This window comes from Dryobates pubescens, chromosome 14, assembly GCF_014839835.1.
Source record: "Dryobates pubescens isolate bDryPub1 chromosome 14, bDryPub1.pri, whole genome shotgun sequence".
NCBI lineage: Eukaryota > Metazoa > Chordata > Aves > Piciformes > Picidae > Dryobates > Dryobates pubescens.
The window spans coordinates 1,691,392-1,718,158 of NC_071625.1; the positions used below are offsets into that span (position 1 = coordinate 1,691,392).

Consider the following 26,767-nt stretch of genomic DNA (forward strand, 5'->3'; position numbering starts at 1 on the left):
CAAAGCAGGATCACCTAGGGCAGGTCACACAGAAACACATCCAGACAGGTCTTGAAAGTTTCCAGAGAAAGAGACTCCACAACCTCCCTGGGCAGCCATCACCCTTACAGTAAAGAGGGTTTTCCTTGTGTTTATATGGGACATGTCCTGTTCTATTTTGTATCCATTACCTCTTGTTCTATCACAGGACACCACTGAAGAGACCAATACCACCTTCTTGATGCTCACCCTTCAGCTCTTTATAAACATGAATAAGATCTCCCCTCAGTCTTGTCTTTTCCAGGCTAAACAGCCCCAGGTCTCTCAGCCTTTCCTCATCAGACAGATGTTCCAGTCCCCTCATCATCCTCATAGCCCACTCAATGATTCTATGAACATAACACTTCTCACTCACCCACCCAGAAGCCCCTGGCCAATTTACAGATAGATCAGTTAGGCAGGTTGCCTCCCACCGCCCAGACCAGATGAAGCTGCCTGGCTATGCTGCGATTGCTCCTTTGTGGTACGCATTCCTGTGTCTGTCCATATGCACACGTGTATTTATATTCATACATAAAAAAAGGCCTTTTGGGGGGTGTTTGCTCATGCACAGTTGTGTCTATATCATATTGCAATGCTTTTATACTGCAGAAAGTGTGGGAGTTGATGACAGACTGAAAAAAGCAGTCAAGATGACAGCCCCCGTGCTTGCTATACCTCACAGATGACGTGTTTCCTCTGAAATATTCTGATATGTGAATGATATCTCAAAAATAACCCCCAAATAATCAATATAACTAAGAGTTCATTAAAAATCTGTGATGGTTCTGTCTTTCTCTCTAAATTTAAGCTGAATAGTACATAAGCTGTTTCACAGAGAGGCTGAGAAACTCTCCCTCCTGCTTCTTTTTGGAGAGATCTGTCAGAAATTCTGGGTTCTCAGAACCATGAAAGTCAAGCCAATAATTCTTTGCTAAGTTCTGCCTCCCCTCCTCCCCCTCTTTGTTTCAGAAACAAAATAAAATAGCTACAGATTTTGTTAATTAAAATTCCTCTTTTTTCTTCCCTCCCCCCCCTGTATGAATACTGGCTATTGTTACTTTCTAAAATAATCTTTTGTGGATTTAACAAATGTCAGACTTTCATCAGGATTCTGCACTGGCATTCTTGTTTAGAGAGCTCTGCAAAATTCAATTAGAATAGAAGCAACCCACTAATGCAAATGAGTTATTTGAATACATCTAATTGTTATTTTTTTTTACATCTGTGTATTATGTAGTGTGTCAGAGACAGTCAGCTCTTGGGCTGTCAGTTAATGGTTTAATATAGTTTAGTTAATAAACTTCTTCTCGTTTTCTCTATATGCTGCTCTCATTCAGACCCACTGTGGTTTTGAATCTTAAGATCTTTGGTGTTTAGTTTGGGGAATATCTTTATGTTCAGGGTCATATAATGTATAGATGAGCTCAGGGCTGTATGCATGAAAAAAAAAAGAGGAAAAAATGTTCTGTAAACACCACTGTGACAAATCACAGCATCACAGAGTTGTCAGGGTTGGAAGGGACCTCAAGGCTCAGCCAGTTCCAACCACCCTGCCATGGGCAGGGACACCTCACACTACAGCAGGTTGCTCAGAGCTACATCCAGCCTGGCTGCAAATACCTCCAGGGATGAGGCTTCCACCACCTCCCTGGGCAACCTGTGCCAGGCTCTCACCACCCTCATGGGGAAGAACTTCTTCCTTTAATATCCAATCTGAATCTCCCCTCTTCTAGTTTCGCTCCATTTCCCCAAGTCCTATCACTCCCTGACACCCTAGAAAGCCCCTCACCAATGATCATCTAAGAGTAATTCCTGTAAATATTTAAAGAATGTTTAAAATCATAATTTAAGCCTTATTTTACTCTGTGCCATGTGGTCCACAGCAGAAATGTACTGACTGCACAGTTAAACTGTTGGTGCCAATGTCTGCTAGAGACATGGGCCTCCTCCTGGCTTTGCCTACACCTGTGCAAATATGGAGTTGCTCCATGAACCTCTCTAGATTAAAAACAAATTGAGTTTTCATAGAAGTATGTCAGGTAAGCATGGAAATCAGGTGAGTTAGGCGCCTGTTTGCTTTGAAGTCTTTAAAAATTAAGCTAAGATCATGGTTAGAATGTTGCTCTTAGAGGAAAGATAAGTATTATTAAACAGCTTTACAGAGAAATAGCAGTTTGACTGGGATAATGAAAGCCAGCTTTGCTATGAGCTACTCAGACTTTTGCAAGAACCCACCTCAAACTTCCAAAGAAGACTTCAGAGTGAGGAAACAGACACGTGACATTTTGTGGCAGTTAAACACACACTCCTCTGGCCTGTTGGCTGGCTTATTCTGATGGATCTCATTAATTGTTTGCCCACAATTTAGCCACTAAACCTCTCCTTATTCCTGCCACAAAGTTTTAGGTGTCTTCAAAGACTTTCCTAGTTAGGAAACTGAAAAATGTTTCCCATTTTTCTCCATGCTTTATGAAGGCTTATGCATCCTGTGTCGTGGCTACCTCAAGAACTACCTCTCTGCTAGTGAGCATCAGCTGTACCTCAGCTATCAAACAGAAGAGATGTAAATGGTAACTCAGGTTATGTATTGCTAACAGAGCTTTACAGTTCAACAGCAAGGAACATGCCTGCTCCTCCTTATGACTGAGATACTTTCAGCAGATCACAGAATCACAGCACATTGGAGGCTGGAAGGGACCTCCAGAGATCATTGGTTCTAACGAACCTGCTAAAGCAGGATCACCCAGGGTAGTCTGCACAGAAATGCATCCAGACAAGGCTTGAAAGTCTCCAGAGGAGACTCCACAACCCCCCTGGGCAGCCTGTTCTAGGGCTCTGTCACCCTCACGGTAAAGAAGTTTCTCCTCACATTAAGGTGAAACCTTCTATGGTCAAGTTTGTATCCATGGTTCCTTGTCTGATTACTGTGCACCACCACAAAGAGCTTGGCCCCCTCCACTTGACACCCAGCCCTCAGATACTTATAGACATTGATCAGATCCCCTCTCAGCCTTCTCCTCTCCAGACTAAACAGCCCCAGTCTCTCTTCACAGGGGAGATGCTCAAGTCCCCTAATCATCCTCATGGCTCTCCACTGGATTCTCTCTAGCAGTTCTCTCTTGAACTGGGGAGCCCAAAACTGGACACAGTGTTCCAGGTGTGGTCTCACACTTTTCTTGATGCACCCCAGATACTCTCAAGACATTTATTATTCAACATGGCATTCAATACTTCTGCAAAATCAAAAGATAATGTACGTGCTCAGAACCTCTAGATGGTGAATTTGAGAATGGAATGAAGTCACATTCCTGTTCCTTTTATGGTTCTCAAATGTCTGTCTGTACTGGCAATTTATTCTCAGAACAAATAGAAGTAATGCTGTAATTATCCTGCTATGCTAACAGTTCTGTTATTGTATAGAAAATGTTTGAAAAGCAACACATGGCCTGCACTGGCATAAGCCCTTGTATTGTGAAATGGCCTCATTTTGCTTATGCCTGCTTCTTTGTCAGTATAGCTTTCCAGCAGTACATCTAGATTCTATTTCTACTACTGCAAGTTATCGCTTTTCACACAGCATCACAGAACTATCGGGGCTGGAATAGACCTCTGAGACCGTCAAGCCCAGCCTATGACCTAACACCACCATGCTGACCAGACCATGGCACTAAGTGCCACATCCAATCTTGCCTTAAACACCTCCACCACCTCCCTGGGCAGGTCCACTCTAGTGTCTAATTCCCCTTGCCCTGAGGAAGTGCTTCTTAATGTCCAGCCTCGCACAGCTTCAGACCATGCCCTCTGCTCTTACTTACTGCTTTCCTCTGAACCTACTCCAGCATCTCAAGATGCTTCCTGCAGTGAGGGGCCCAGAGCTGCACACAGTACTCAAGGTGAGGCTTCACCAGTGCCCAGTACAGGGCAGAATTCCATCCCTGCTCCTGATCCAGGCCAGGATGCCCTCAGCCTTCCCTGCCCCCTGAGCACACTGCTGGCTCCTGTCCAGCTGCTGTCACCCAGCACTGCCAGGTCCATCCCTGCCAGGCTGCTCTCCAGACACTCATCCCCCAGGCTGTAGCCTGCATGGGGTTATTGTGGCCATGGGGTTATTGTGTAGGAGCCTGCACTTGGCCTTGTTAAACCTCATCCCACTGGCCTCAGCCCATTCACCCAGCCCAGCCAGGTCAGGTCCCTCTGAAGTGTCTCCCTACCTCTCAGCAGACTGACTCTCCCCCCTAGCTTGGTGTCATCCTCCAATTTACTAATGGTATACTGGATCCCCTCATCCAAGTCATCAATAGAGATGCTGAATAAATAAAGATCAATAAAGATGCTGGGCCCAGTTATTGATCCCTGGGGGACACCACTGGTCACTGGACACCAACGGGTTGCCACATCACTCACAACCACTCCTCCTGAGTAAACACAGCATTGTCTGCTTTCACAAAGACAAGCAAACACAGTGGCTGTTCTCTGAATTATTAGAATCATAACATGCAATTACATGCCACATAACTTGTTAATTTTGAGCAGCTATTATGACCAGATTAACTAAAAGAAAATACTGCTCAGAAAGGTAACAAAGCATCAGTTGTCAGCGGCTAGAATAAAACTGAAATGTTAAATGTGTTTGTATTATAAGAGAAAACAGGGTGGGAAAATGGATGAGAAAGAAGTTTACTGGCATACTGTTAATGCCCATCAGATGATACCAAGGAAGACTCAACAGACATTCAGGAAGTGGGATGAGAGTGGGAAGAGTCAAGGAGCCAACAACATAACAGAGCTGCAGGCTGGGCAGAATCATTCCAGGCATTTAGTATGCTCTATACAACAAACATGCACAGGGCTAATTTTCTAATGATACTTATTTCCACTGAGCCCTCCCCTGCCTGCTGCCTGAAGTTCATTTCTCCATCACTGAACTGTATCCCTTGCAAAATTTCTTTTCTGAATGCTCATCTTATTTCCCTTGTTGAATTATAATAATCTAAAGACTTCTTTCCATGGAGTGTAGTGCTGTATATGTAACCAGAGAGACAGAACAACCCTTTGCTTGTCTCATAATGAACATTCTTCACTTCCTTTCTCTTCCTTCACATGGGGAGGAAACACTTTGTTCACATGGCCCATGTGAACAACGATGTAACCCAAGCCTGAGGGCCTGCAATTGTAAAAGAGAGACCATTTACCTGGTCTGTAAGTGTGCAAGACTCTTTTTTGCAAAGAAGCAAAGGCATTTACTCATAAATGATGTGCAGGCATAAGGAACTCTGAGTTGCTCATGTGTTTTGCCATCTCAGAAGGATCGTTCCAGTCACTGCACACAGTCCTACAAAGTTCTCCTACAGAAAAGCTTTTCTCTCTTGCTATATTCTTTGCCAGCTGCTGTTCTTCCTCTAATTCCCTTTTTCCTGATTCCCACATTCTAACTTGTGGCCAGACACATGCTGTCACTTAGTCCTCTCCTGTGTGTGCCTACTTCTGCTTCTTTCACCAATATAATTGTTGAATTTCTCCATACTCCACTTCCCTCACCTCTTGACTCTCGCATTTAAGTCTGCCGTGCTGCCTCCTGCTGTTCTTCATCCCCACCAATCATTTTTACTTCCAGGCTGTGATTCATCTTTGATGAAACTCTTCTCAACACGCTGCTAGCAGCTGCAGACACTGACCCCTTCAGCCTGGATCTGTGCATTTTTGAGGCTAACGCCTGCTACTGAGCCAGTTGCTGCTATCAGAACCAGAGACAGACCCTGGTGGTTTTTATTTCTCTGTGCAGATGTAACCTTAAGTGATCATAAGACTGAGAGCTTTAGAGGTCTCCCCAGAAGCAGACCTTCTGAATCCTTTCTATAAATACTGTGTATCTTCAAATGCCAGATGAGTATAGGATGGCACCAAGGTAAAAAGCAAGTGACAGAAAGCTTATTTCTCAATCCAGGAAAGCTGAGAACATGCAGCACAGACAAAACTGGCATGTGTTCAGCTTCATCTCCCCACTGAGAGAAGACAAGCATGGTGGCAAAAGCCAAGATCCAGCGTGGACCATCTGAGAAAATTAATTTCAAAAGTGCAAAGAATCCTTTTCCCAGTGGGGTTCTGTTCAACAATTCCTATAATCTGCCAGCACACTGCATGAAAGCACTTGCCTAAATGGAAGGGCAAAAGGCATGCAAGTTAATGACTTCTACCGTGCACTGAGCACTTACAGACCTCTCTGTAAGGGAGCTGCTGAACTGACTGATCTGTTCCTTTTCATGCAACCTGACCTCTGATGGGTACCCGTTGCTGGCACCTGGCTTCTCTCAGCACCTTAATGGAATATGAGAAATCTCTTGGCTTGTGTGCTGGTTGAGGAGTGCTGCTTTTAAAGCTGACTCCTATGGCAGAATGGTCTTCAGCCACTGGGTAGCTATTGATACAGCCTGGTGAACAGTGCTCTTCAGACTTGTGTATATCACTTCTTTGACTGGAAGTGATTGTCTGTGTTTCCTGGCATTTCTATCCCTTTTCTAAGTCATGACTTTGGCTGTTGATAACAGGGTGAGGTTAACCCACAAAGTGTGGTAACAGCAACAGTGAGACAGCTGAAGGGTTTCTCTTGTTCTCATCCTTCAGTGATCCTAGCAAAGCAAGAGAGCTGAAGCAGAAAACAGGATTGCTTTTGTGTGAAAGAGAGGGAAGACACAGGAATCCACTTCTGTGAGGGCTGGTCTTCCTCAAATGTACCACTAAGTTCAGTGAAACTACTCCTGTTCCTGGTAGCAAACACACCCAGCTCATTTCCAACATTCTGAATAATCCCAGAGTCACAGAATGTTAGGGGCTGGGAGGGACCTCGAACGATCATCCAGCCCAACCCCCCTGCCAGAGCAGGATCACCTATACCAAATCACACAGGAAGGCATCCAGGCAGGTTTTGAATGTTTCCAGAGAGGAAGACTCCACAACCCCGCTGGGCAGCCTGTTCTGTCAGCCTCACCATGAAAATTCTTTTCCCTCATGTTCACATAGAACTTCCTATGCCTCAAGTGCCACCCATTGCCCCTTGTCCTGTCACTGTCACTCAAAAACAAAATCAGAAAGTCTTTCCAACAGGTAAATAATAAAAAGTCTGCCTAAACCTTTTTTTCCCTCCCTCTAAGTTACACATAATCATAGAGAACAATGTCATTTGCATCCTCTGGGTGAGAACTCAGTTTTCAGCCAAGTAATGCAGCTCATGGTATATGGAGATCACAAGCTGAAACCACCTTTCAGTTACCTGCAAACTCCACCAAGGAACCAACTGAAATGCCTGCTCTGCAGACATGCCCAAGAGCAGCAGGGAGCTTGGTATTGCTTGTGAAACAAGGAGGACATATCTAAGTGAGAAAGAGTGACGTGACAAGGAAGTACAGCTGGTAGCAGGGCAAAGAGGCTCTGTGGCCTGTTCAGGAAAGAGTACATTTTGGTGAAGTACAGGGAATGCTTCTGACCAGACCTTCAGATTCAAGAGTGGATCCTAGTTTAGCTTTGACTGCTTTCAGGGTGCTCTGATTTTCACAAGGTAGTTATTCCAATCTGTATGATGTCAAAAATATTACCTAGTCTTGCATACTCTTGAAATGAGGGAAAACATTAAAAGAAAGATTAAAAAGCTGAGGTCAAAATGATTAAAGGCTGACACTTCATCAGGTCAGAACATTTAGATGAATTCTTATTGGGAAAAAAAAGAGAAAGAAAAAAGTACTTGTTGCTGATCAAATCCAGAAATCAATGAGTAAATTAGTCCAGTGATTAAAATACATCTTTAAAGTTACTTTTCTGATGTTCATATATCATAGCATTTGTTTTTAATGCTGTATTAAAGCAAAAGCAGAACATCACCTTGCCAGAATGTGTACTTTACAGGTTTTAGAGCATCTGCTATAGAGAGTTTCTCTAAAGATCAGGTTCATTTTGTAAGGTGCTACCATCTTTCCACTCATTATATTAGGTAAAGATTGCAGTGCCTTCATACTGCAGGTCTCACATGAAATATTGCATTAATTTTACACTTTCAAAAATACTCAAGATATCCACCTGATTAAAAATTCAGTAATCTTGGTAACTAATAATTAATTTAGTTAATCACAAGGAAGTGATTTCTCCTTCACAGCACAAATTTGTTCCTGACAGGTCACACTGAGGCAAACAGGAACGAGAGGAGTACTTATTACTGGGAATATTTTCAATTAAGTCTCAATGTGATTCCACAGACAGCTAGAAATAATGATGCTTGTTTTGCTGGCACCAAGTTCTACCTAGACAATGGCAAAACTTAAACACCAGAGCACTACAGTTACAAAAGTGAATGAAATCATAGAATCATAGAATCAATAATACATAGAATAAACATAGAATAAACCAGGTTGGAAGAGACCTTCAAGATCATCGCGTCTAACCCATCAACCAATCCAACACCACCTAAACAACTAACCCATGGCACCAAGATAAGGTTGGAAGAGACCTCAGAGATCATCAAGTCCAACCTGCCAGCCAAGACCTCATGACTACTAAACCATGGCACCAACTGCCATGTCCAATCCCCTCTTGAACACCCCCAGCTCTCTTAAATCTTCTGTCAGGGAGGTGGAGAGAGAAACTCCCAAGAGCATCACACTCTGGCTGGACCTCAGTAAGGGCACAGTCATGGTGAGAGGACGGGAGGACAACTTTGCTCTGTTCCCCACACTCCTGGACTTCTGCTCAGGGGTTTCTCAGGGTGGGAGAGAAAAGAAAAATACTGCAATCTAGTACACATGCTGCCTAGGAAGAGACTCACAGAATCACCAAGGTTGGAAGAGACCTCAAAGATCATCAAGTCCAATCTGAATGTAACTTCTGGAGAAGAGTTTTAATCCATGTTAAGATAGCAAACATAGTTTAGCATTTCATATCGTAGTGAAAAGGCCAGGACACTGAAAACAATAATTCCATGTCATGCACACATGGACTTGCAAGCACAGGAAAGACTCACATGCCAAGCAGTATTAGAGAAAATCCTATCACACTGCTCAAGCAGTGATCAAAATGCACTAACAAAAATCTTTACTGATGTTTAAGAACTATCTTGGAGGAATTCTTCACTTGTAAACTACTGAAATGTAATAAAACTCTAGCAAAAACACCCAGTTCAGCACTGCACTCCTTAAACTGGATTTTCACTGAATTTAGAAGCACTTGCAATGTCTTCAAAACCCTCACCATCCACTGCCAAGGCTTTTGCTAATTGCTAAATAGAAGAATGTGTTTTACATAAGCTGAAAAAAAAAAGTAAAAGGAATAAAAGTAACCTAGAGCTGTCCAAGAGCACAGTTAGAAAATCACAATATGGGCCCAGAAGGACAGAAAAATGTCACACATTCTTACTGCTGTGCTGCTAAAGAAAGGAATAAAGACTTAATAAGTTTGAGACTTAGATGCTGGCTCTCCATTGACTTCTGCTGGCCTTGGGTGACTTTTGTCTTCTATTCATCTCAGCCTCCCTCCTGCTTGTCTCACTTCTCCATACCCACTGCAAAGGTCAAATATGAATGAAAAAAATGTTTACAACTGGGTATGAGTGCCTGAAATGCACAGGAATTTGGCATCTCATTCCAGGGAAGTTAACCTGGAAAAACCTGCTTATGGCCCCAGTGCTGTCTAATTCCCCCAAATCAGCTCTTTCTTGTCCTAACTTTCCCTCTAATTGCAGTTCTGTGCATGCTGAGAAGCTGCTGGCTCTTGCCAGCATGGATATGGCAGGGACCTATCCTACACATCAGCATTCAGAAAATGCAGGCCCTGCACATTTCTGCCCCAGGAACAAATCCAGTAAGCTTTACAAACTGCAGCTGCAGGACTCCTCAAGAAATGTAGTTTTGGCCACTGCTCCTCTTTGTCACATCTCTAGAGGAGGAGAAACTGAAATCTGGTTCTCATATTGCAACCAAAAGGATGTGTCTGTAATGAAGGGTGGTCTGGGTCCAAAGCCTCTCACCTGCTGCAGAAGACTGAAACATTTCCTACCTTCTTGGAGAGTACTTGGCACACACTGTGCCACACCCCTGATGTGCACTGTTTTGCAAATTGAAGTTTTTGCTAGCACCAAAAATAAAAGAAATGGGAAAAAAAAAAAAAAAAGAAAGAAAGAGGAAGACCAAATAGGCCAAAAAAAGCATTGGGAAGAGAGCCAGTGGTCAAGGTAATTTATTTACAACCAGAGGGTTCAGTTTCCTGAGCCAATGGGTGCTTGTGTGCCTTCTGTGAATCATCACTGGTACACTTGTCTCATCTCAAATTGCTCCATGGTTAGTATAATTTCTCCTCTAAGCATTATCTCTTAGAGGCACATTAAAGTTTTGAGTGATAGCATCATCATACTTATTCCACAGAAGACAAAGCTAATCTAAATGGTCTGGAGATGCCTAGGAGACATATCCCAGTTCATTATCAGGGACATCAGCATAGACAGTCACAGAACCACATGCAGAATTTTTAGGGTTGGAAGGAATCTCAACAATCATCCAGTTCCAGCTCCCTGGCCATGGGCAGGGACCTTTTCCACTAGATCAGGTTGCTCAGAGCCACCTCCTGCCTGGCTGCAAAACCCTCCAGGGACAAGGCTTCCACCACCTCCCTGGGCAACCTGTGCCAGGCTCTCACCACCCTCATGGGGAAGAACTTCTTCCTAATGTCTAATTTAAATCCTCCCTCCTCTAGCTTGGATCCATTCCCCCCAGTCCTATCACTCCCTGACATCCTAAAAAGTCCCTCCCCAGCTTTCTTGTAGTTCCCTTAAGATACTGGAAGGCTGCTCTAAGGTCTCCTCAGAGCCTTCTCCTCTGCAGCCTGAATAGCCCAAACTCTCTCAGTCTGTCTCCATAGGAGAGGAGCTCCAGTCCTCTGCTCATCCTCATGGCCCTTCTCTGGACACCTTCCAGCACCTCCAGATCTTTCTTATAATAGAGGCTCCAAGAACTGGACACAGTGCTTCAGGTGGGGTCTCACCAGAGTGAAGCAGAGGGGGAAAATCACCTCCCTCGACCTGCTGGCTACACTTCCCTTGATGAAGCTATGCTTCACTCTTGTCATGTGTCAATGCTATTGAAGTTAACCTTTTCAACTCCTTGAACTATTGTTTTACTCTCATGCAGTACCCTTGATGGGCTTGGTCAGCAGAGTTACCAAATCAGCTTTTTTCTAGGCAATTAAGACTGTATATAAAATCATAGAATCATTTAGGTTAAAAAAAAGACCTTGAAGATCATCAAATCCCCTGCCAAGCACCACAGCTACACATCATACATACATTGTTACCTGCAAAAACCCAAACAACTGTTCCTGCCTGAATACAACAACAAAACTACAGACCAAAACAAAAATACTTGGTTGAATGTATTTTGAGCCTCCATTTCTTAATGCTATGCCAAGTAACAAGAAGCAACATACAATTAATTTGAGAAGACAGTAAGAATGGACCTTTAAAGGCATTAATTGTAAACTTAATTCACAGTCCTAAAAGTAGTTATTATGACCTACTTTCAAAAAACAAACTTTCCAGCACAGACTTAGTTATAAAATATGTATGCAAGCACCCCACTGAAATCCAGTGATGCTTGACAAAACACTTGCAAAACGTTTCTGATAGAATGACAGACACTTCTTGACTGACTCCCATATGTGCACACAGTTTATAAAGGCTTAGTTGCTATAAATATAATCACAGCTCTGTATAGAAGCAGTATTGTCATCTCATGATAGCAGCATGCTTTTCCAAGCCCAGGTATGTAAGGAGATACTTAGCTTATCAATTGGATGCCATAAGGTCATCAGAAAATACCTAAAAATCCCTTCTAACTTGAGCAGTTTCTGTGTTGTACCAGCACCCTGGCACCTGAGTATCCCCTGCTTCTCAGTTCCAGAAGACTGTACTTACAGGATGTCTACAGCACATTGGTGTTTTGATCCCACCCTTGTACCAATGTTTGTATCAATGCAGGATTCCTTCTGCAGGCTCTTGCCATCTGAAAACAGGAATCTGCTGAGATAAACCAGGGACATTTTACAAGTCATTAAATAGATTAACTACAAGTTTTAAATGTCTGGAGTTTGTGTAGGATGCATGTCCAATACTTTCTTCCTTATGTGCCAAGGGATGATAAAGACATGCAAGACACTCTGTGATGTGTCCTCACCCAACAGGCCATCACTTGGTATCACTGGGGACACACCACCATACACAACCTTCATCCAGGGGCTGCCCTGTAGCCACAAGCTTGCTCACCACATGGCTACCTATGTGAACAATGCACGTGCCTGTCCTGTTGGGTGCAGCCATGTGTGGCCACAAGCCCCCTGAAGATCACTGCCAAACAGGGCAGCAGAAGCTGGTGTGCAGCAGCAGGTGCACAAAACCACCCGACCAACACACAGTGGGGGCCTCTTCAGAAGGCAGCAGCAGAAGATGGCCTGGCTGATCTTGTTGTTGGGGCCACACACAGGCCAGCCCTGAGCACATGGAGCAGTCAGGAGGGAAGGGCTGCTGGCCAGAGCACCTCTAACAGCACTGAAATATTCAAGAGTTTTTCAGAACACCTATTCACAGCTATTTGGCCAAAAGACTTTGAGTCTCTTCGAAAGAGTTAGGTTTCACATTGGCTCCTGACTTGAGCATCCAATCAGTTGTTGGGCAACTGATTGGATATAACAGAGACAGATGAGAAGTCCCAAACAACTAAGACAGAGTGGTATTTAAATCAAATCTAGGCAAGCCACACAATACAGATTCTGTCTAGTGCTGAGACATACCTGAACAGCATACAAAGAGCTGACATCCTTCATTTAACATCTCTTATAGTCAGAGAGCGCAGATTAGATCAGAACTAGTAATGTAATGCATTGGATCTGACTTACTATCCAAATACATCAGTACCATTACATGTAAGTGTCATGGTTTAAGTAGTTTCAAACTGTAACAGTGAGAGTACCATCCCAGGAGTAAAATTTAGATTTCCAGGTGAGCAAGTGACTAAGTTTCTTTCTTGACAAACCAGACGCTTCCCAGACCTGTATAAAGATGACTGAATCTTTTGCCTTGCATTTATTTGAAGTCCAAGAGAACAGAAATATATGAGACTGTCATTTGCAAAAGCCATGGGTTAGTTGGCAGAACATTAGATTGCTACAAAGACTTGCCTACTGACAGAGTCTTCAGTGTCTGCATGGTATTCAGAGTGTTCACTGAGTACATTTTTTTCCCACCTCTTCATTCTCTCTTGTCTCATATCACATTCAGCAAGACGCACACTCAAGCTCCCTGCTCTCTTTACATGCTTCTCCTTCTGTACTGTTAACCCTCTTACTAACCCTTTCTTTCCACTCTTTTTTAACTTCTACTCTTTCCAGGTAATTTAGAATCATAGAATGGTCCAGGCCAGAAGGGACCTCCAAAGCTCACCCAGCTCAACCCCCTGCAGTCAACAGGGACATCCCCAACTAGATCAAGTTGCCCAGGGCTTTGTCGAGCCTCACCTTGAATATCTCCAGGGAAGAGGCCTCAACCACCTCCCTGGGCAACCTTTTCCAGTGTTCCACCACCCTCATAGTGAAGAACTTCTTCCTGACATCCAATCTAAATCTGCCCTTCTCCAGTTTGAAGCCATTGCCCCTGGTTCTGTCACAGCAGGCCCTTTCCTGCAAAAGTTTACTCACAAAATTCACCAAACCATCACTTTCCTCCATTGACTTGTACATCAAAACACTGATCACTTTGGTGTCATAACACAGACTGTCACCTCTTCAGAGTACTGATCAATCTCCTAGCAGGGTTTGAATAGTAATCATCCCAATGGAGACCTTCAGATGAGACCACACCCAGCTGGACACTATAAAATTAGGTTGAAACACATAAAATTATGTTGAACCATATGACAGCATTACATCAGTTTTGCTGTTTTGCTGAACATGAAATACATCTTATGTATATACCCTGCAGAACTGGATAAACTGCTGGAGCACATTAGTATATATATATATGTCATTTAAATACAAGTAATCTTTTCCCATGTGAAAAACATTGGTCCTGTACAGCTTAATTATCTGACAGTGAGAGCTTTTCAGAGTGCATTATATGGATTTTCCCTGAAATAGGAGGAATTAAACAAACAAAAAAAGCATTAGATTTTAAGTTATTTAGGTATCAAAGCAGAAAAAAACCTCTCAATCTTTTCCTGGGTCAAATATTTCAGTTTCAAAATTGAATATAAACAAACAGGAGTGAAGAAAATTTATACTGATGGTGAATATGGAGGCAGGCTGGAAAGAAATGAATTAATAGTCAGTAAGGCAATTGTACTAAAGGAATAAAATATAAAATACCATTTTGTTCAGAAGAATAGTTTCATTTCACAATAAGTTTTAAATATCAAAAGACCAAACCTAATGAAACAAGCAAGCACAAAACCAAAGGATGTTTGCAACATTTCAGCAGCCGTTCACAAACTTGCAGCAAGGATTTCCCCCACACAGACATATAGCAGCTCATGTTGGCCCCTGAGAAGCAAGAAATTAGTGCATTAAGTAGGTTCCAGCAAGTAGAAGAATAAAAGCCTGAGTCCAATCTGAAAAGGATCTTTGCTAAACAGAAAGAAAGAAAGGGAAAAAAAGGGTAGTTTAGTCTAGAAGGAAACAAAAAATCAATAAATATCCGTTTGGCCATTTTCTTCATCCCATAAAATCTGGTTGATTAGGCAACTTCAACAGGATATCCAGATGGTTAAATTGCAACACATGGACACTTTGTGTGATTGGAATGATCACTTGAGAGGGAAAACCAAATCCAGTTCCTACCAGTTTGGCTGAGCTGGGATGTGCTGCGGCTCTTCCGCGAGAGCCCCACGATGGCGACCATCTTCGCGCCGATGCTGGAGCGCCTCTTTTTGCTGCCACCACCAACGGTGCCCACGGCCGTGTCCGACTGGCTGCCATCGTTCTTCTCCAGCGTGTACATGTCCCCGCCGATGCTGGTGCTCTTAGTCATGTTCTTTCCTGAGGTGCCCATCTGTCTGCTTTGCATTTTGGATGTAAAGACACTGTCAGCCAGTGGATGGATAAAGAGTGCAGACAAGGAAAAGTAAAAAGGGGAAGACAGAAAAGGATAGGTTTCAGATGGAAGATTTTGGGAGACTAGAGGGTACAAAGCAGCTAATTCACACAGGTAGGGTTTGGGGGTTTGGGAGGTGAAAGGGAGCAATTTTGACTCTAGGTTCCTCGGCACTATGGGAATGTCTATGTTAGATGCTAACATTGCATGCTGTATTTTCTTTCAGACAGCTTTAGGGGTTGTTTGACAGAAAGGAGATGCCACAGAAACTAGTTCTTAGTCTCTGTCTTCTCAATATTCTAAAAATTCAGTTCTGACTTGACACAGGAGTTTAAAACCAGAGCTACTCAGTTTCTAAAACTGTTTTGATTTCTGGAGCAAACCCCCCTCTGGTATAAGTCATTACTCCGTCTCTGTTATTTCACATAGGAGCTTATTCACACAGCACAGGCTGATAAAGGAAGTAACATTTTCACTGCTTGCAGAAGAGCCTATTGCATTGATCCATCTTTCAAGAATGATATGCAGAAAATCAGCGTGTTCCTGTCACAGGTACTAATAGGGAATAATAATTATGGCATTGCTTTACAAGTGATATTAGAATTTGGGAAAGGTCTCATGTTGCAGCAGTAGAAACAGAAGCATTCTATTTCCTCATGAAGCTTCCACTGAGAAGAATGTTCCCATATCCTGAGGGCAATGTACCTTTGAGGTGCTTCATGTGTCATTTCCCAAGATGTATAATTCTATTTAAGTGCAGTGGATTACAATAATTACCCTCATTAAAGAAATCTATGTGCATAAAAAGGTTGGCAATGCAAACAAAGTTGCTGCAAATTCATTAGGCTGATAACTATGAAAGCATTATGCATAACAAAAATTGGCTCTTTGGCTGCCTTCTAAAGGCTTCTGTATCACAAAATGAAGCTTTGCTGTGTACACCTGCCAGCAATGAGGTAGGATTCATTTAACCACTTTCTTCTGACCATCTGAGAAAAGCAGGAAAGATAATTCAAGTAAGGAAAAGGGGATTTAGATTCAGATTTGTGTGGATGTACCACGTTGCTACCAATGGCTACTATTGACACTTAATTCACAAAGCTAGTTTTTTTCCAACAGAGTTCTGAAAACATTTGCTTTAATTAAAGATTTGCTGACTTATATTCCCTCCCCCCCCCCCCCCTTTAAAAGTAGTAGAGAAGACATCTTTGTTGTGTTCCCAACTATCAGAGAGCTCCTGGAGACAGCCGTCACAGCTTTGTCTTTTCCCAGTTCTTCTCTCACCAAAAAAAGTATATCTTTGAGAAATAAGTACCAAGAGAGTTCTGAGTGGCTTACAGTACCTCACAGTAAATCTGTTATGGTCATGAGCAAAGTCCTTTATCAGCACACTGAGCTCTTTTTGGCCACTTGTACCCCAACAAACTAACTATTCTTGGCAGATGCCTGATGTCCTCACAAGTAAAGCTATCTTTCTACCCGTGCTGTCTTCCAGTGGTGCCAGAAATGGATTATTCCCAGAAATATAGGGTGCTGTGTGTCAGATTTAGCTCCTTTCTGAGGCAACAGAAATCAAAGATGGAGAGAGCAGATTAGAGTAAATCCCACCACCTTTTTTCTTAACAGGAAACAGAAATTGCTTACGCATGAAGTTTTCTTTACATGTACCTATACACAAACCTAATCATACACACATCCATTCAGTTAAACATGTGCAACAGTATTCTAAAACTAACATTAGATAAAAGTAGTTTAGGAGATTATATGAGTCAAGGAAAGATATTCAACTTAAAAACTTAAGATATTCATCTTAAAACCAACTTCTGCAAAGACAGTATGCAGCCAGATGGGGGAAATAACCCCCAAATTCAAGAATTAACTATGCTAATCCCACTCACACGTTCATAATGGTATCATAATCACCCTTATTAGAAACAAACCAAGAACAAATCATCACACAACCACAGCTGTATGACAGCCCACAGCCTACAGTAACAGTAGAGTCATAGGGACAGTGAGGCCACTGACTTTGGCTTTGGGGATCAGCTAGTCAACAAGAGCAGGATGATGGGCAAAGATCAAGGAGGAACTTTCCTTCCTGCATTACTTCTACGTTCAGGAAGCTATCAGAGGACCCCAAGAACTGCAAACAGCTTTTAAAATGTTTAATAATCTTTAGAACTAATAGATGATATTGTCAGCTGCTGTGATACTTCCCAGGACGCAGATGCAGACACACTGAATCCTCATTGTTTCATGTGTACCAAATGGAAAACCTTGCCCTGTCACCACAGTTAAAAACCTGCAGTCTTTGGCTGCAGCTTTCCCATCAGTTGCAGAGTTGGAAAGCATCTCACCAGTTGGTCAGATTCTTGCTTACAGAAACTTTCTGTAGCAACTGGCTGATTAGTATGGCAAGTGCCAAACTGCCTCACAAACCTTTGGTTTGGGCCAAAAACCCAAAACAAAGCACAAACTTAAAAAGCAAACAAAACCCAGTCAAAACCACTGCCACCTGGGAGTCCTTATGCTTGCTGTATCACACATTGTAAGATTTACAAGATGTGGCAAACCAACCAGAATGAGGATGGAGGAGCTAAAGACAACGACTCCCTTGAAAGCTGTTACTGCTATAAAAAGCAATTATGAAGTCCCATAGGTTAAAGAACCTCATTAAGATTTCTGCAGTCATCCTGTGCTGTTGCACAGCATAGTACTGCCCATTCTTCCTGTACATTAAGCAGTCTGGCAGGCAGCAATGAGGAAGGCTAAACTAGGAAAATACTTTGACTTAGCCTTTCTCCACAGGCAAGAAATGCACAGGAATCACAGGCCCAAAACTTAGGACACCAGAGTCATTCAAAAAAACCACAGATCATATCTTTTCAGAGATCCTCTGCCACCATCTCATTTTTCTCTCAAATTATCAAAATGATACTGAGATCCTTGTAAGGCTAAAATGTCTCTCTGCCTGTATATAATTTGTTAAACAAGATTACAGTCCATCTGCCAGTTCAAAGCAAGCCCCAGTGCTACAGTGCCCCTGTAGCCTAGTGAGTGACTTGCTGAATTGAGTGGTCATTTCCCATAACCCCTAACTGTTAATCTTCTCCCATCTTTTCCTCTCCCTGCTCTTCCTTACATCATCTGCCTCACTAGCACACTGACAAGGCAGATATTTTGTGTTGATAGATGTAGAAAAGCTTCCTCTTCCCTTTTCAGTAACCTGTTAAGTTGATATCACAGGCTCACAGGATGTTAGGGGTTGGAAGGGACGTCTGGAGATCATTGAGACCAAGCCCCCAGCACAGGTCACACAGGAACACATCCAGATGGCTTTTGAAAGTCTCCAGAGAAGGAGACTCCACAACCTCTCTGGGCAGCCTGTTCCAGTGCTCTGTGACCCTCACAATGAAGAAGTTCCTCCATGTTGAGGTGGAACCTCCTGTGCTGTAGTTTATATCTGTTACCCCTTGTGCTATCACAGGGTGCAACTGTGCAGAGCCTGTCCTCTCCCTCTTGACCCTCAGCCCTCAGATATTTATAAACGTTTATTAAATCCCCTTTCAGCCTTCTTCTCTCCAGGCTAAGAAGATCCAGGGTTCTCAGCCTCTCCTCGCAGGGCAGTGCTCCAGTCCCTTCATCATCCTTGTACCCTCCCCTGGAGTCTTTCCTCCAGATCCCTGTCCCTCTTGAACTGGAGAGCCCAGAGCTGGCTGCAATATTCCAGGTGTGGCCTCACTAGGGCAGAGTAGAGGAGGAGTAAAGTACTGTCAAAATTCTGTAAAACTGACTTTTGCCTCAGGCCCTAGCCCTGAACCACAACAGCCTGTGGCAGAAATCAGCACAGGGAACGACAGAGAGTCCTTATGCTCGGCCACTACCACATTTCAAAGAGGACCACTTGCTGTACAAAGAAATAGAACTGGTGTCCATCTAAGCCTGAAAGACTGGAAATATGACAATCTTGAGTAATGTTTTTATCAGTTACCAACAAAATCTTTTGGAGCACAGGCATTTTCCCAATCAGAAATATTGTTAACAGTTTTTAAATGTGAAGAAGGAGACACAAATACTACCTTTTGTACCGTATATTGTTAGTGGGATTGTTGAAGTTTCGGGTTGGTTTGGTTTGTTTAGGGGATTTTTGGGTATTTTTGCAGTCACCTTTACAGGAGAATCGGCAATGAAAATATATAACCTTGTTGCTCTGTGTGAAACGTGTGTGTTAATCAGATTTACACTCAAGTTATTGGGCAGACCGTGCAGGTTGCCTTTTCTCCCACTGCAAATTCAGTGCTTCCCTGTCATTTAGCTTAGTTAGCTGGCAACGATCCCTCCCAGCAACACAGCATCGGCGACAGCAAAATCCATGCTGCCAAGTGTGGAGTACAGCTGTGTGCTGTGATCTCCTAGGAAAGTTATTTTAACAACTTTTGAACTGTTGTAATAGGAATTTTCTAATGCATATCTCTTGTGAGACTGGAAGAGCCTGATACTAAAGTATTGGTTTAGAGTTTTTTGCAAGCAGGAGAAGAATTTTAAGGCTATTTTTAATAGATCTCTCCTTAACTCAGCTGGAGAGGCTTTCATTTCATTGATTTGCTGAAGAAATTTAACAAAGCCAGCCTTTATGGGGACACCTGTGATGTAGGAAATAGCATTTCCAAGGGAACAATGCTTCCAGCCAATGCACATACTCATCTGCCAGCTCACATTAAAGAGAGAGACTGCAGGTTCAAAACGATAATGGCTTAGTCTCCTGAGATTTGCTGGGTTAAAAATTATCCTATTAACTCATTTGTGATATATAAATCTCCAATAGCTACTGGCCTGACTTAATTGTGAGGTGTATTTTATTGAATTTATAACAAGAAAGCTGATGAAAACAATAAAGCAGAGGTTGGGATGTATCTTATTGTCTGTAACTTGTGTGCATATCCCCAAATAAAAGTAAGAAGATTTTGAAATGAAGCATCTGTTTCAAAGGTCTCTTTCATTACCAGCCAGAAACACCTCACCTGTTCTGGTGCATAGGTTGACTCGAACTGGATCTTCCCTACTCTCTCATAAATCAGGCTCTGCACAATGCTTTCATTTTATGAATTCATAGATCTATAGCTTCTTCCACGTCACACCTGTCCTTTTGTTCATTTATGTGTCTTTAGCAGGAATGAATGTGAAAACTGTTGGGGGTCAAGTCATGGAATTACTTCCCAAACGCTTCCACAACAAAGAGTGAAGGAGAAAAAACTCTGTAACGGAGAACTGTTCCCAAACACTGGCAGTGGAATTCTTCACCAGTGATTCAGAGAAGCTTGGTAAAAATTCTCACCCTCTCTGAGAGCATAATTGCTCACCACATTTTTTTTTGGTAAATTTATAACAACTTTTTAATTTAGACAGAGTGAACCAAACCAGCCACTTACTAAATGTGAATGCAAAGGAGGAGAAACATTAGCTGAGGTCCCAAAGTCTTGCTGGAATATTCATTGGTAAATACAAGCAGTCCCTATGAGCTCTGAAGGCTTGGCAATAAGATAAGGGCATGCCAAACAAAGTAGAAGTTTTGTCTGGGGTAATAGCCAAAATCTTTAAGTTTAGAAAACATCTTCTTTAACCCAGCCTGGCAAAGAAGCAGTTGGCCTTGTAAAAGCAGGTTAACAACAAGCACAGCAAGTGACAACTGACAGGGAGCCAGCTGATTTAATTGAAGAGTGCCTCTAACAGAAATGCACCTTGCATGGACTTAACCTGAAAGTTAGATGGTATCTGCTTATCCAGACATCCTGCTAAATTGCAGTCTTCCAACAGAGATGGAAGAGAGGGCTCATTCTGTTCTCTGTATTAACCTGCTGACTAAGTCGCAAGCTTGCTTAGTGCTGCTCAGATTTGTTCCTAGAAGGGATGAAAAGAGCTCTGTGAAATGAAAAGCAAGCAGTGAATAGATAAAACAGACTTTAAATCCACTATGTGTCCAAGAGCTACAACCACCAGAGAAAGGCTGTAAAATCAAGTTAGAAAAAGTGAGAAAAAAATTCAGATTTGAAGGCAGAAATGTTCAGAAATAGAGAAAAGTAAGAGACATCATGTGTTGCCTCAGGGTAAGAGGAACCATGATTTATCATCTTCACTTGCCAGTCAGGAAGCACACTGTCAGCTAGAAAGCTTTGGAAGAGAGACATGCAGGAGCTGGATGGGGTGTGCTATTGAGACTACATCCAAGGGAAAAATCACATAACGTACAGGGAAGAGCCAGATGTCCTGAAAGGGCTTTAGTCTGTATGGATTCCTCTATGGCTGCAACTATACTTCACCCATGACAGATTGGATTGCTCTGTTTAGCACTGTACAATGTGGGTATGCTCATGCTTGTGGTACATGTGTATGTATGTGGCAGCAGACATCTGAAGAATAAAGCAGTTCTGATGTTTCCCTCACTCCTCCTACATTCAGGTTGCTTGAGGACTCCAAAACATCAGGGTCAGAACAAGCACTGCTAACAGCTCACAAACCCATAGCATGTCTCTGAATTGAGCTTCTGAGACTGAGAGCTAAACAGACACGAGCAAGAGATCTGAAGCCATAATTACCTCAACCCCAGACATTATCTGGGACATCATGATCTTGCCAGTCTGACTTCTGTCACTTTGACAAAATGACTTTGAGTCACTTTGGGCCTCTGGGGGAAATCAGAAAATCACACAGAAAACTTCATCATAAAAAGAAAATGTGGTGAGGAAATGTGGATTGCACATTTCTGAACATGATTCTGCAAATCTGTTTTTTCTGACCTGGGGAGGACAGGTCCGTGAGCAGAACTCCCTGCACAAGGGAATGTGCACTTTGCATATCATACCTGTTTGGAGCAAGGGCTCCTCTTGTTTACCTTGGGCCTTCCCAGGAACTGTGCTCATGTTATGGCTATGATCTAGGAAGTGCTGGGCTCCCAGAGATAGCTGTTGGGAATTACATAGGTTTATTTTCTACTACTAGGGGCCACCTGATGACACCTCTCCCAGCGTGTCTAGGTAGCATCTTATGGACTCTGCAGACTAAGATCCACATGACCTTCATCAGTTACAGTGACAGCACCGAACCAAAGAGTTCAGATGCTTGGCCAAATAACGTTAAAATCAGACGGATGGGCAATGGCTTCATTGGTATTAAGCAGGCAGTAGTAAGACCAGCACTGGGCCCATGACCCTTAATTAAAACAGCATACTTGCCAGATGGGTCTGGCAATGTGTTTCAAAGGCACTGGCACAAAACCAGTAAATGGTTTAGAAATACTTTTATGAAGTACCAAGAAGGAATTTATGTTTGTTTCATAGAAGGCTAAGATAAGCTTACTAATTGTTTTTCATGCAGCCCTTCTAGAGAAATCAGAAAAGGAACTGTGCTCATTTTACAGAACCTTTTCACTCTTCTGCTAAAGGAATTGTCAAGGAAAAATAGTGGAAGCAGAGAGCATTAGGACAGCTCCACAAATTGGTAATATCAAAGAAAGAAAAGCCTGAGGAGCTTCAGTATCTGATTCCTTCTACCCCACTCCTGTTACTATTGCTGTTCCTGTCCAGAGACCTGGCACTCTCAATCCTCTACAAATAAAGACTAAAAACATAAAGATTTAAAAAAATAAAGATTAAAAAACCAATCTCTGTCTGCTAAAGAAGTGATGATTCAATCTCCTTTTACACATCTTCAGGAAATGAGTGTTTTTAACACACTTAAAAGGGCAAAACCTGGTTTCAACATTTATATTTGCCTCAAATCCTCATTTTAATCCTTCCCTTCATCCCTGCTTTTCTGCTACAGAGCTCTCTGTCTGCACCTCTTGTGTTTTGGTGGTGGTGGTTTGGGGTTTGTCGTTTGGGTTTTTTTGGTTTTGCTTTTTTAAACTACTGATGCACCGGTTTTAAATAAGCTTTAGCATCAGGAGTACCTCAGTGCTTTCTGGATCACAGAGCAGAGCTGACTCAACAAAGATTAAAGTGCAGGCTGCATTTCATAGAAAGGGAAACAGCCTCAATGGTATTGTGCTGCTGTCAAAGAAAAAAAAATCTCCAAGTTGCCTGTTGGGAACCATAGATCAAAGCTGCAGACCATTCCAAAGGAGGTATTTTCATTGTTCACTCATTAATAATGTGTACTTCCAAATTCATTACTTTATTATTTCCCAGGGGATCAAAATAAATTTACTAGCTGCAGCAGAGTCTGTAAATCCCTTGTACTTATTCCAAAGTAACAGAAAAAACATGTGTCTCCAAGGGCTTAGTACCTGGTGACAAATAACTTAGAAGCAGGTGACTTTGCTGGATTTCCTAGGTGATTTGTGTTCTACTCTCAGTGCCGACTGTACAGTGAATATATGGATTTTCAGCACACTTTTCTGAACCACTGATATTTTGTACCCTTTTCCATAATTCTTTTTTTCCAGGAGTCCTGGTTAGTTTTCTACTGCATGTCACCTGCAAAAGTGTGGAGAACCAAAAGGCCAAACTCTTGACTGTGTGTGTTGCTACAGATCCAGCAGCTGGATGATTTGCCTCGCTGTGGAATGCTAAGGTTAAAAAGCTTACATCAAAAAGTAGTGTCTGAATCTCTGCTTCAGACTGGGCAAGAATTTGCCACGCACTGCTAACAGGCTCTGCACAGTCCAATAATACTCATGAGGTCTTACTGAAAAAGAGTTTACTTTAGATCCTTTGATTTCAGAGTCACAGTCTGGCAATACATAACCATCTCTCTGCTTATCTAGTGGGAAGTATGCAGAAGAGTTATTTTAGGGAGACACAAAATAATGTTGCTGCTTTTTGTTCCAGGATTCAGTCCATCATCCCTGCCCCAGCTGCCTGAATAGGGAAACATTTGGCAGCTGAAAGGAGCTGGTGAACACGGTGCTGCAACCTGCTGTTCTCATCCAGGAGTGGCAAGGTTAAAAAACATTTGTCCCTCAAAAACCTTGGGCTGAGAGCTGCAGGAAGCTGCATGGAGACATGTTCCCTGGAAAAATTACATGAACATTGACATAGAGGAGCCCCTGTTCTCTCTCCCTCCATGGCAGAAGCTACACTAGGTGTACCTTCCCTCACTCTCTTAGAGCTACTGGGAGCAGATTTTCTGTTACCGCGGTTTTGCTACTGGACCAATCACGGAGTGCAGAGAGAGACTCAGGATGTATATTTCCCCTACAAACATATGGGCTGTTTGGCTAGAAAGGTCAGGCACAATTAACTTCTTTCATCCAGCAGTGCAGTTGGATCATTATAATCATTATAATAATTCTGAAACAGCTTTAAGAAACCAACCAGCACATGCAGGTGGAAAATGGATTCACAATGCTTGTTATCTTTTGCACAGCTTCTGATATCAATTTTTACCAGAAGACAGATTGTCAATAAAATGTTACTAGCTTCCAGTCCTGGGAAGGAGCTTGCAGAGATTGAATTGTGCCAAGCTTTTTCATCCAGCTTTGCAAAACGCTGCCTTTAACTGATAATAGCTGCAATCACCACGGAAGGCTCAGGAAAAAAACCCCAGAGAAATAGTAGGACTGCAATATAATGAAAAACTAAAGAACAAATACTCATCAGGAATGAGGTTTAAAAGCTACAAATTAAATCCTTTAAACGTTTCTTTTGAATGAATGACATAAAAGAAAAAAAAAAGAAAATTAATTTGAAAATAATCTTTATGCTAACAAGGGAAAGGGTGCAGAAGGCAGGAAGAACCATCAGGAAGAGAGAAGGCTTTGTATCTGGAGAAGTCCATTATTTAAAACTACATCCTGCTGTCTCTTGGGCCTTCTGCAAAATTACATCCCAGCTGACTTTTGTCTGCTACAAATTGTCCTCCCTCAGTTCTGTCATCTTCCTACTTAATCTCTTGAACTATTTCTTCTACTGTCCTTTAGCATTCCCTTTTCTTCACAGGGGACATCACTGATTCCTTCAGGTGCACAGCAGAACACACAACCCATTCTCCTGTGCACTCCTTGCATTCCCATCTTTACAGATTTCTCTCCCCAGGCCTATGGCATTGTGGTGGGTTGAGAGGAAAGGCTCTGCTTCTGAATGGGCAACAAAGAGTCACGGTTGGTTCTGTATTGTCAGTGATGCACAGTCTCAAACGGTCACAGGCATGGATGCAGGGATCTTACTGTGTGATTTGCCTCAGTGACTGTGTGCTATCTTCTGGTTTCCTTTCCCCTTGTGCCTCTCTCTTTATTCTTACCTGTAGCCACCTGGTCATCACTGGCTCCTTCTCCAGATCACAGAAACATGCTTTAGCTTATCCCTTTAGCATTATTATTGTTAGCTTTAGTATCTATTATACATTATTAGCATATTATTATTAGCTTTAGCATTCCTGTGCAGACTACCCTAAGTGATCCTGCTTTTGGCAGGGGGGGGTTGACTCAATGATCCCTTGAGGTCTCTTCCGACCTCTAATGTCCCGCGATACTGTGGAAGTAATGCAGAACCTCTAGTCTTAACCTCATCCCTTCTGCAACCACAGCACATTTCCTCTCTCCTTTTCATCTCTGAATTAATTGAACACATTGTTTTAAGTAAATCTCTTGAGTTCTTACTTTCAAATTACATTTCAAACCCTTTCCCAACATCTGTCTCCTCATGCAGCAGTTGAATCTATGCCTGCCAGTGTCTTCAATGATTTAAGATTTCAGAAGCAGTTTTCTTTGCTTTGCTACAGTTAACCATACTCTAATAAGTTACTCCTCTTAGTCTCCATATCAATCCCCTCTCAATTTTTCACTCTCTCTAACCTTTAATCCAACATGTGCTCTAGTATATACTCATTTTCTGCCCGCTCAGCTAACTGATGGTCCTACATGGCTCTAGCACTCTTTCCTCCATTGCTATCCCTCAAATATCATCTATTCATCATCAGTACATCAAATCATTATCCACTCTGCCATAAAAAGCCCTTCTCCTCTGCCTCTTCCTGCCTCTTTCTTTGGCACCTCTTTGTGAATCACTGATCTCAGCTCTGTATCATTAAACTCTGTACATCCCTCCAAGACTCTCTTCTGCTTCTTCTCCCAGCCAAGGGGATCATGTGTGTCATTCAGACCTGTTATCTGAGCAGGTATTTTAATTCAGGCTTCATGTTAGCCTGGATTAGTCACTTTATTGTGACTTGTGCATGCTTTGTGTTTCAGCTGTGTCCCTTCTGTCCACACAGAGCTAATTGCTTTGTTCACTCTCTCTCACCACTGGTGACTGCAGTGGTCTGGGCCAGTGGTCTCCAGCCCAGGCAATCTACCTGCTCTAAATCCTTCTAGGACACTATAGGAAAGATAAGTTTCAGGGCTATGTGTAATTTTGCTCCATATCAGAAAAAAAAATAATCTTCTGTTTTATCCAATTGTACATAATTCATCTTTATTTCCTAGTATTTTAGCAGTTGTTCCTTATGACATTCATCTTCTCACATCCAAGACTGAATGATCAGCTGCTGCTGCTCATCAGCCTTGCCCCATCATCCACTTGAGATATATTTTTAGCAAACACCTCATGTTTTTTACCTCATTGCCTGTAATGCTTGAAAAGAGCTCTCCAGAAACATTCACAAAGCTGTACTATTCCCTTTATTCAATAGCCCCTTCGAGCT

General features: G+C 42.5%; 1 protein-coding gene across 50 annotated transcripts in view; it reads right to left on the reverse strand.

Moving 5' to 3' along the window:
- RIMS2 (regulating synaptic membrane exocytosis 2) overlaps window positions 1-26,767 on the reverse strand; it is a 379,504-nt gene that overhangs the window by 30,765 nt on the left and 321,972 nt on the right. For 43 of the 50 annotated variants that reach the window (XM_054167301.1, XM_054167288.1, XM_054167286.1 and 40 more), the window contains one exon: window positions 14,878-15,119. The exons of 1 other annotated variant lie outside the window; for it this stretch is intronic. In XM_054167301.1, the coding sequence (XP_054023276.1) occupies window positions 14,878-15,119 (242 nt within the window). The remainder of the gene's footprint in view (window positions 1-14,877; window positions 15,120-26,767) is intronic. 6 more of the 50 variants (XM_054167290.1, XM_054167304.1, XM_054167282.1 and 3 more) reach the window with 2 other exon arrangements.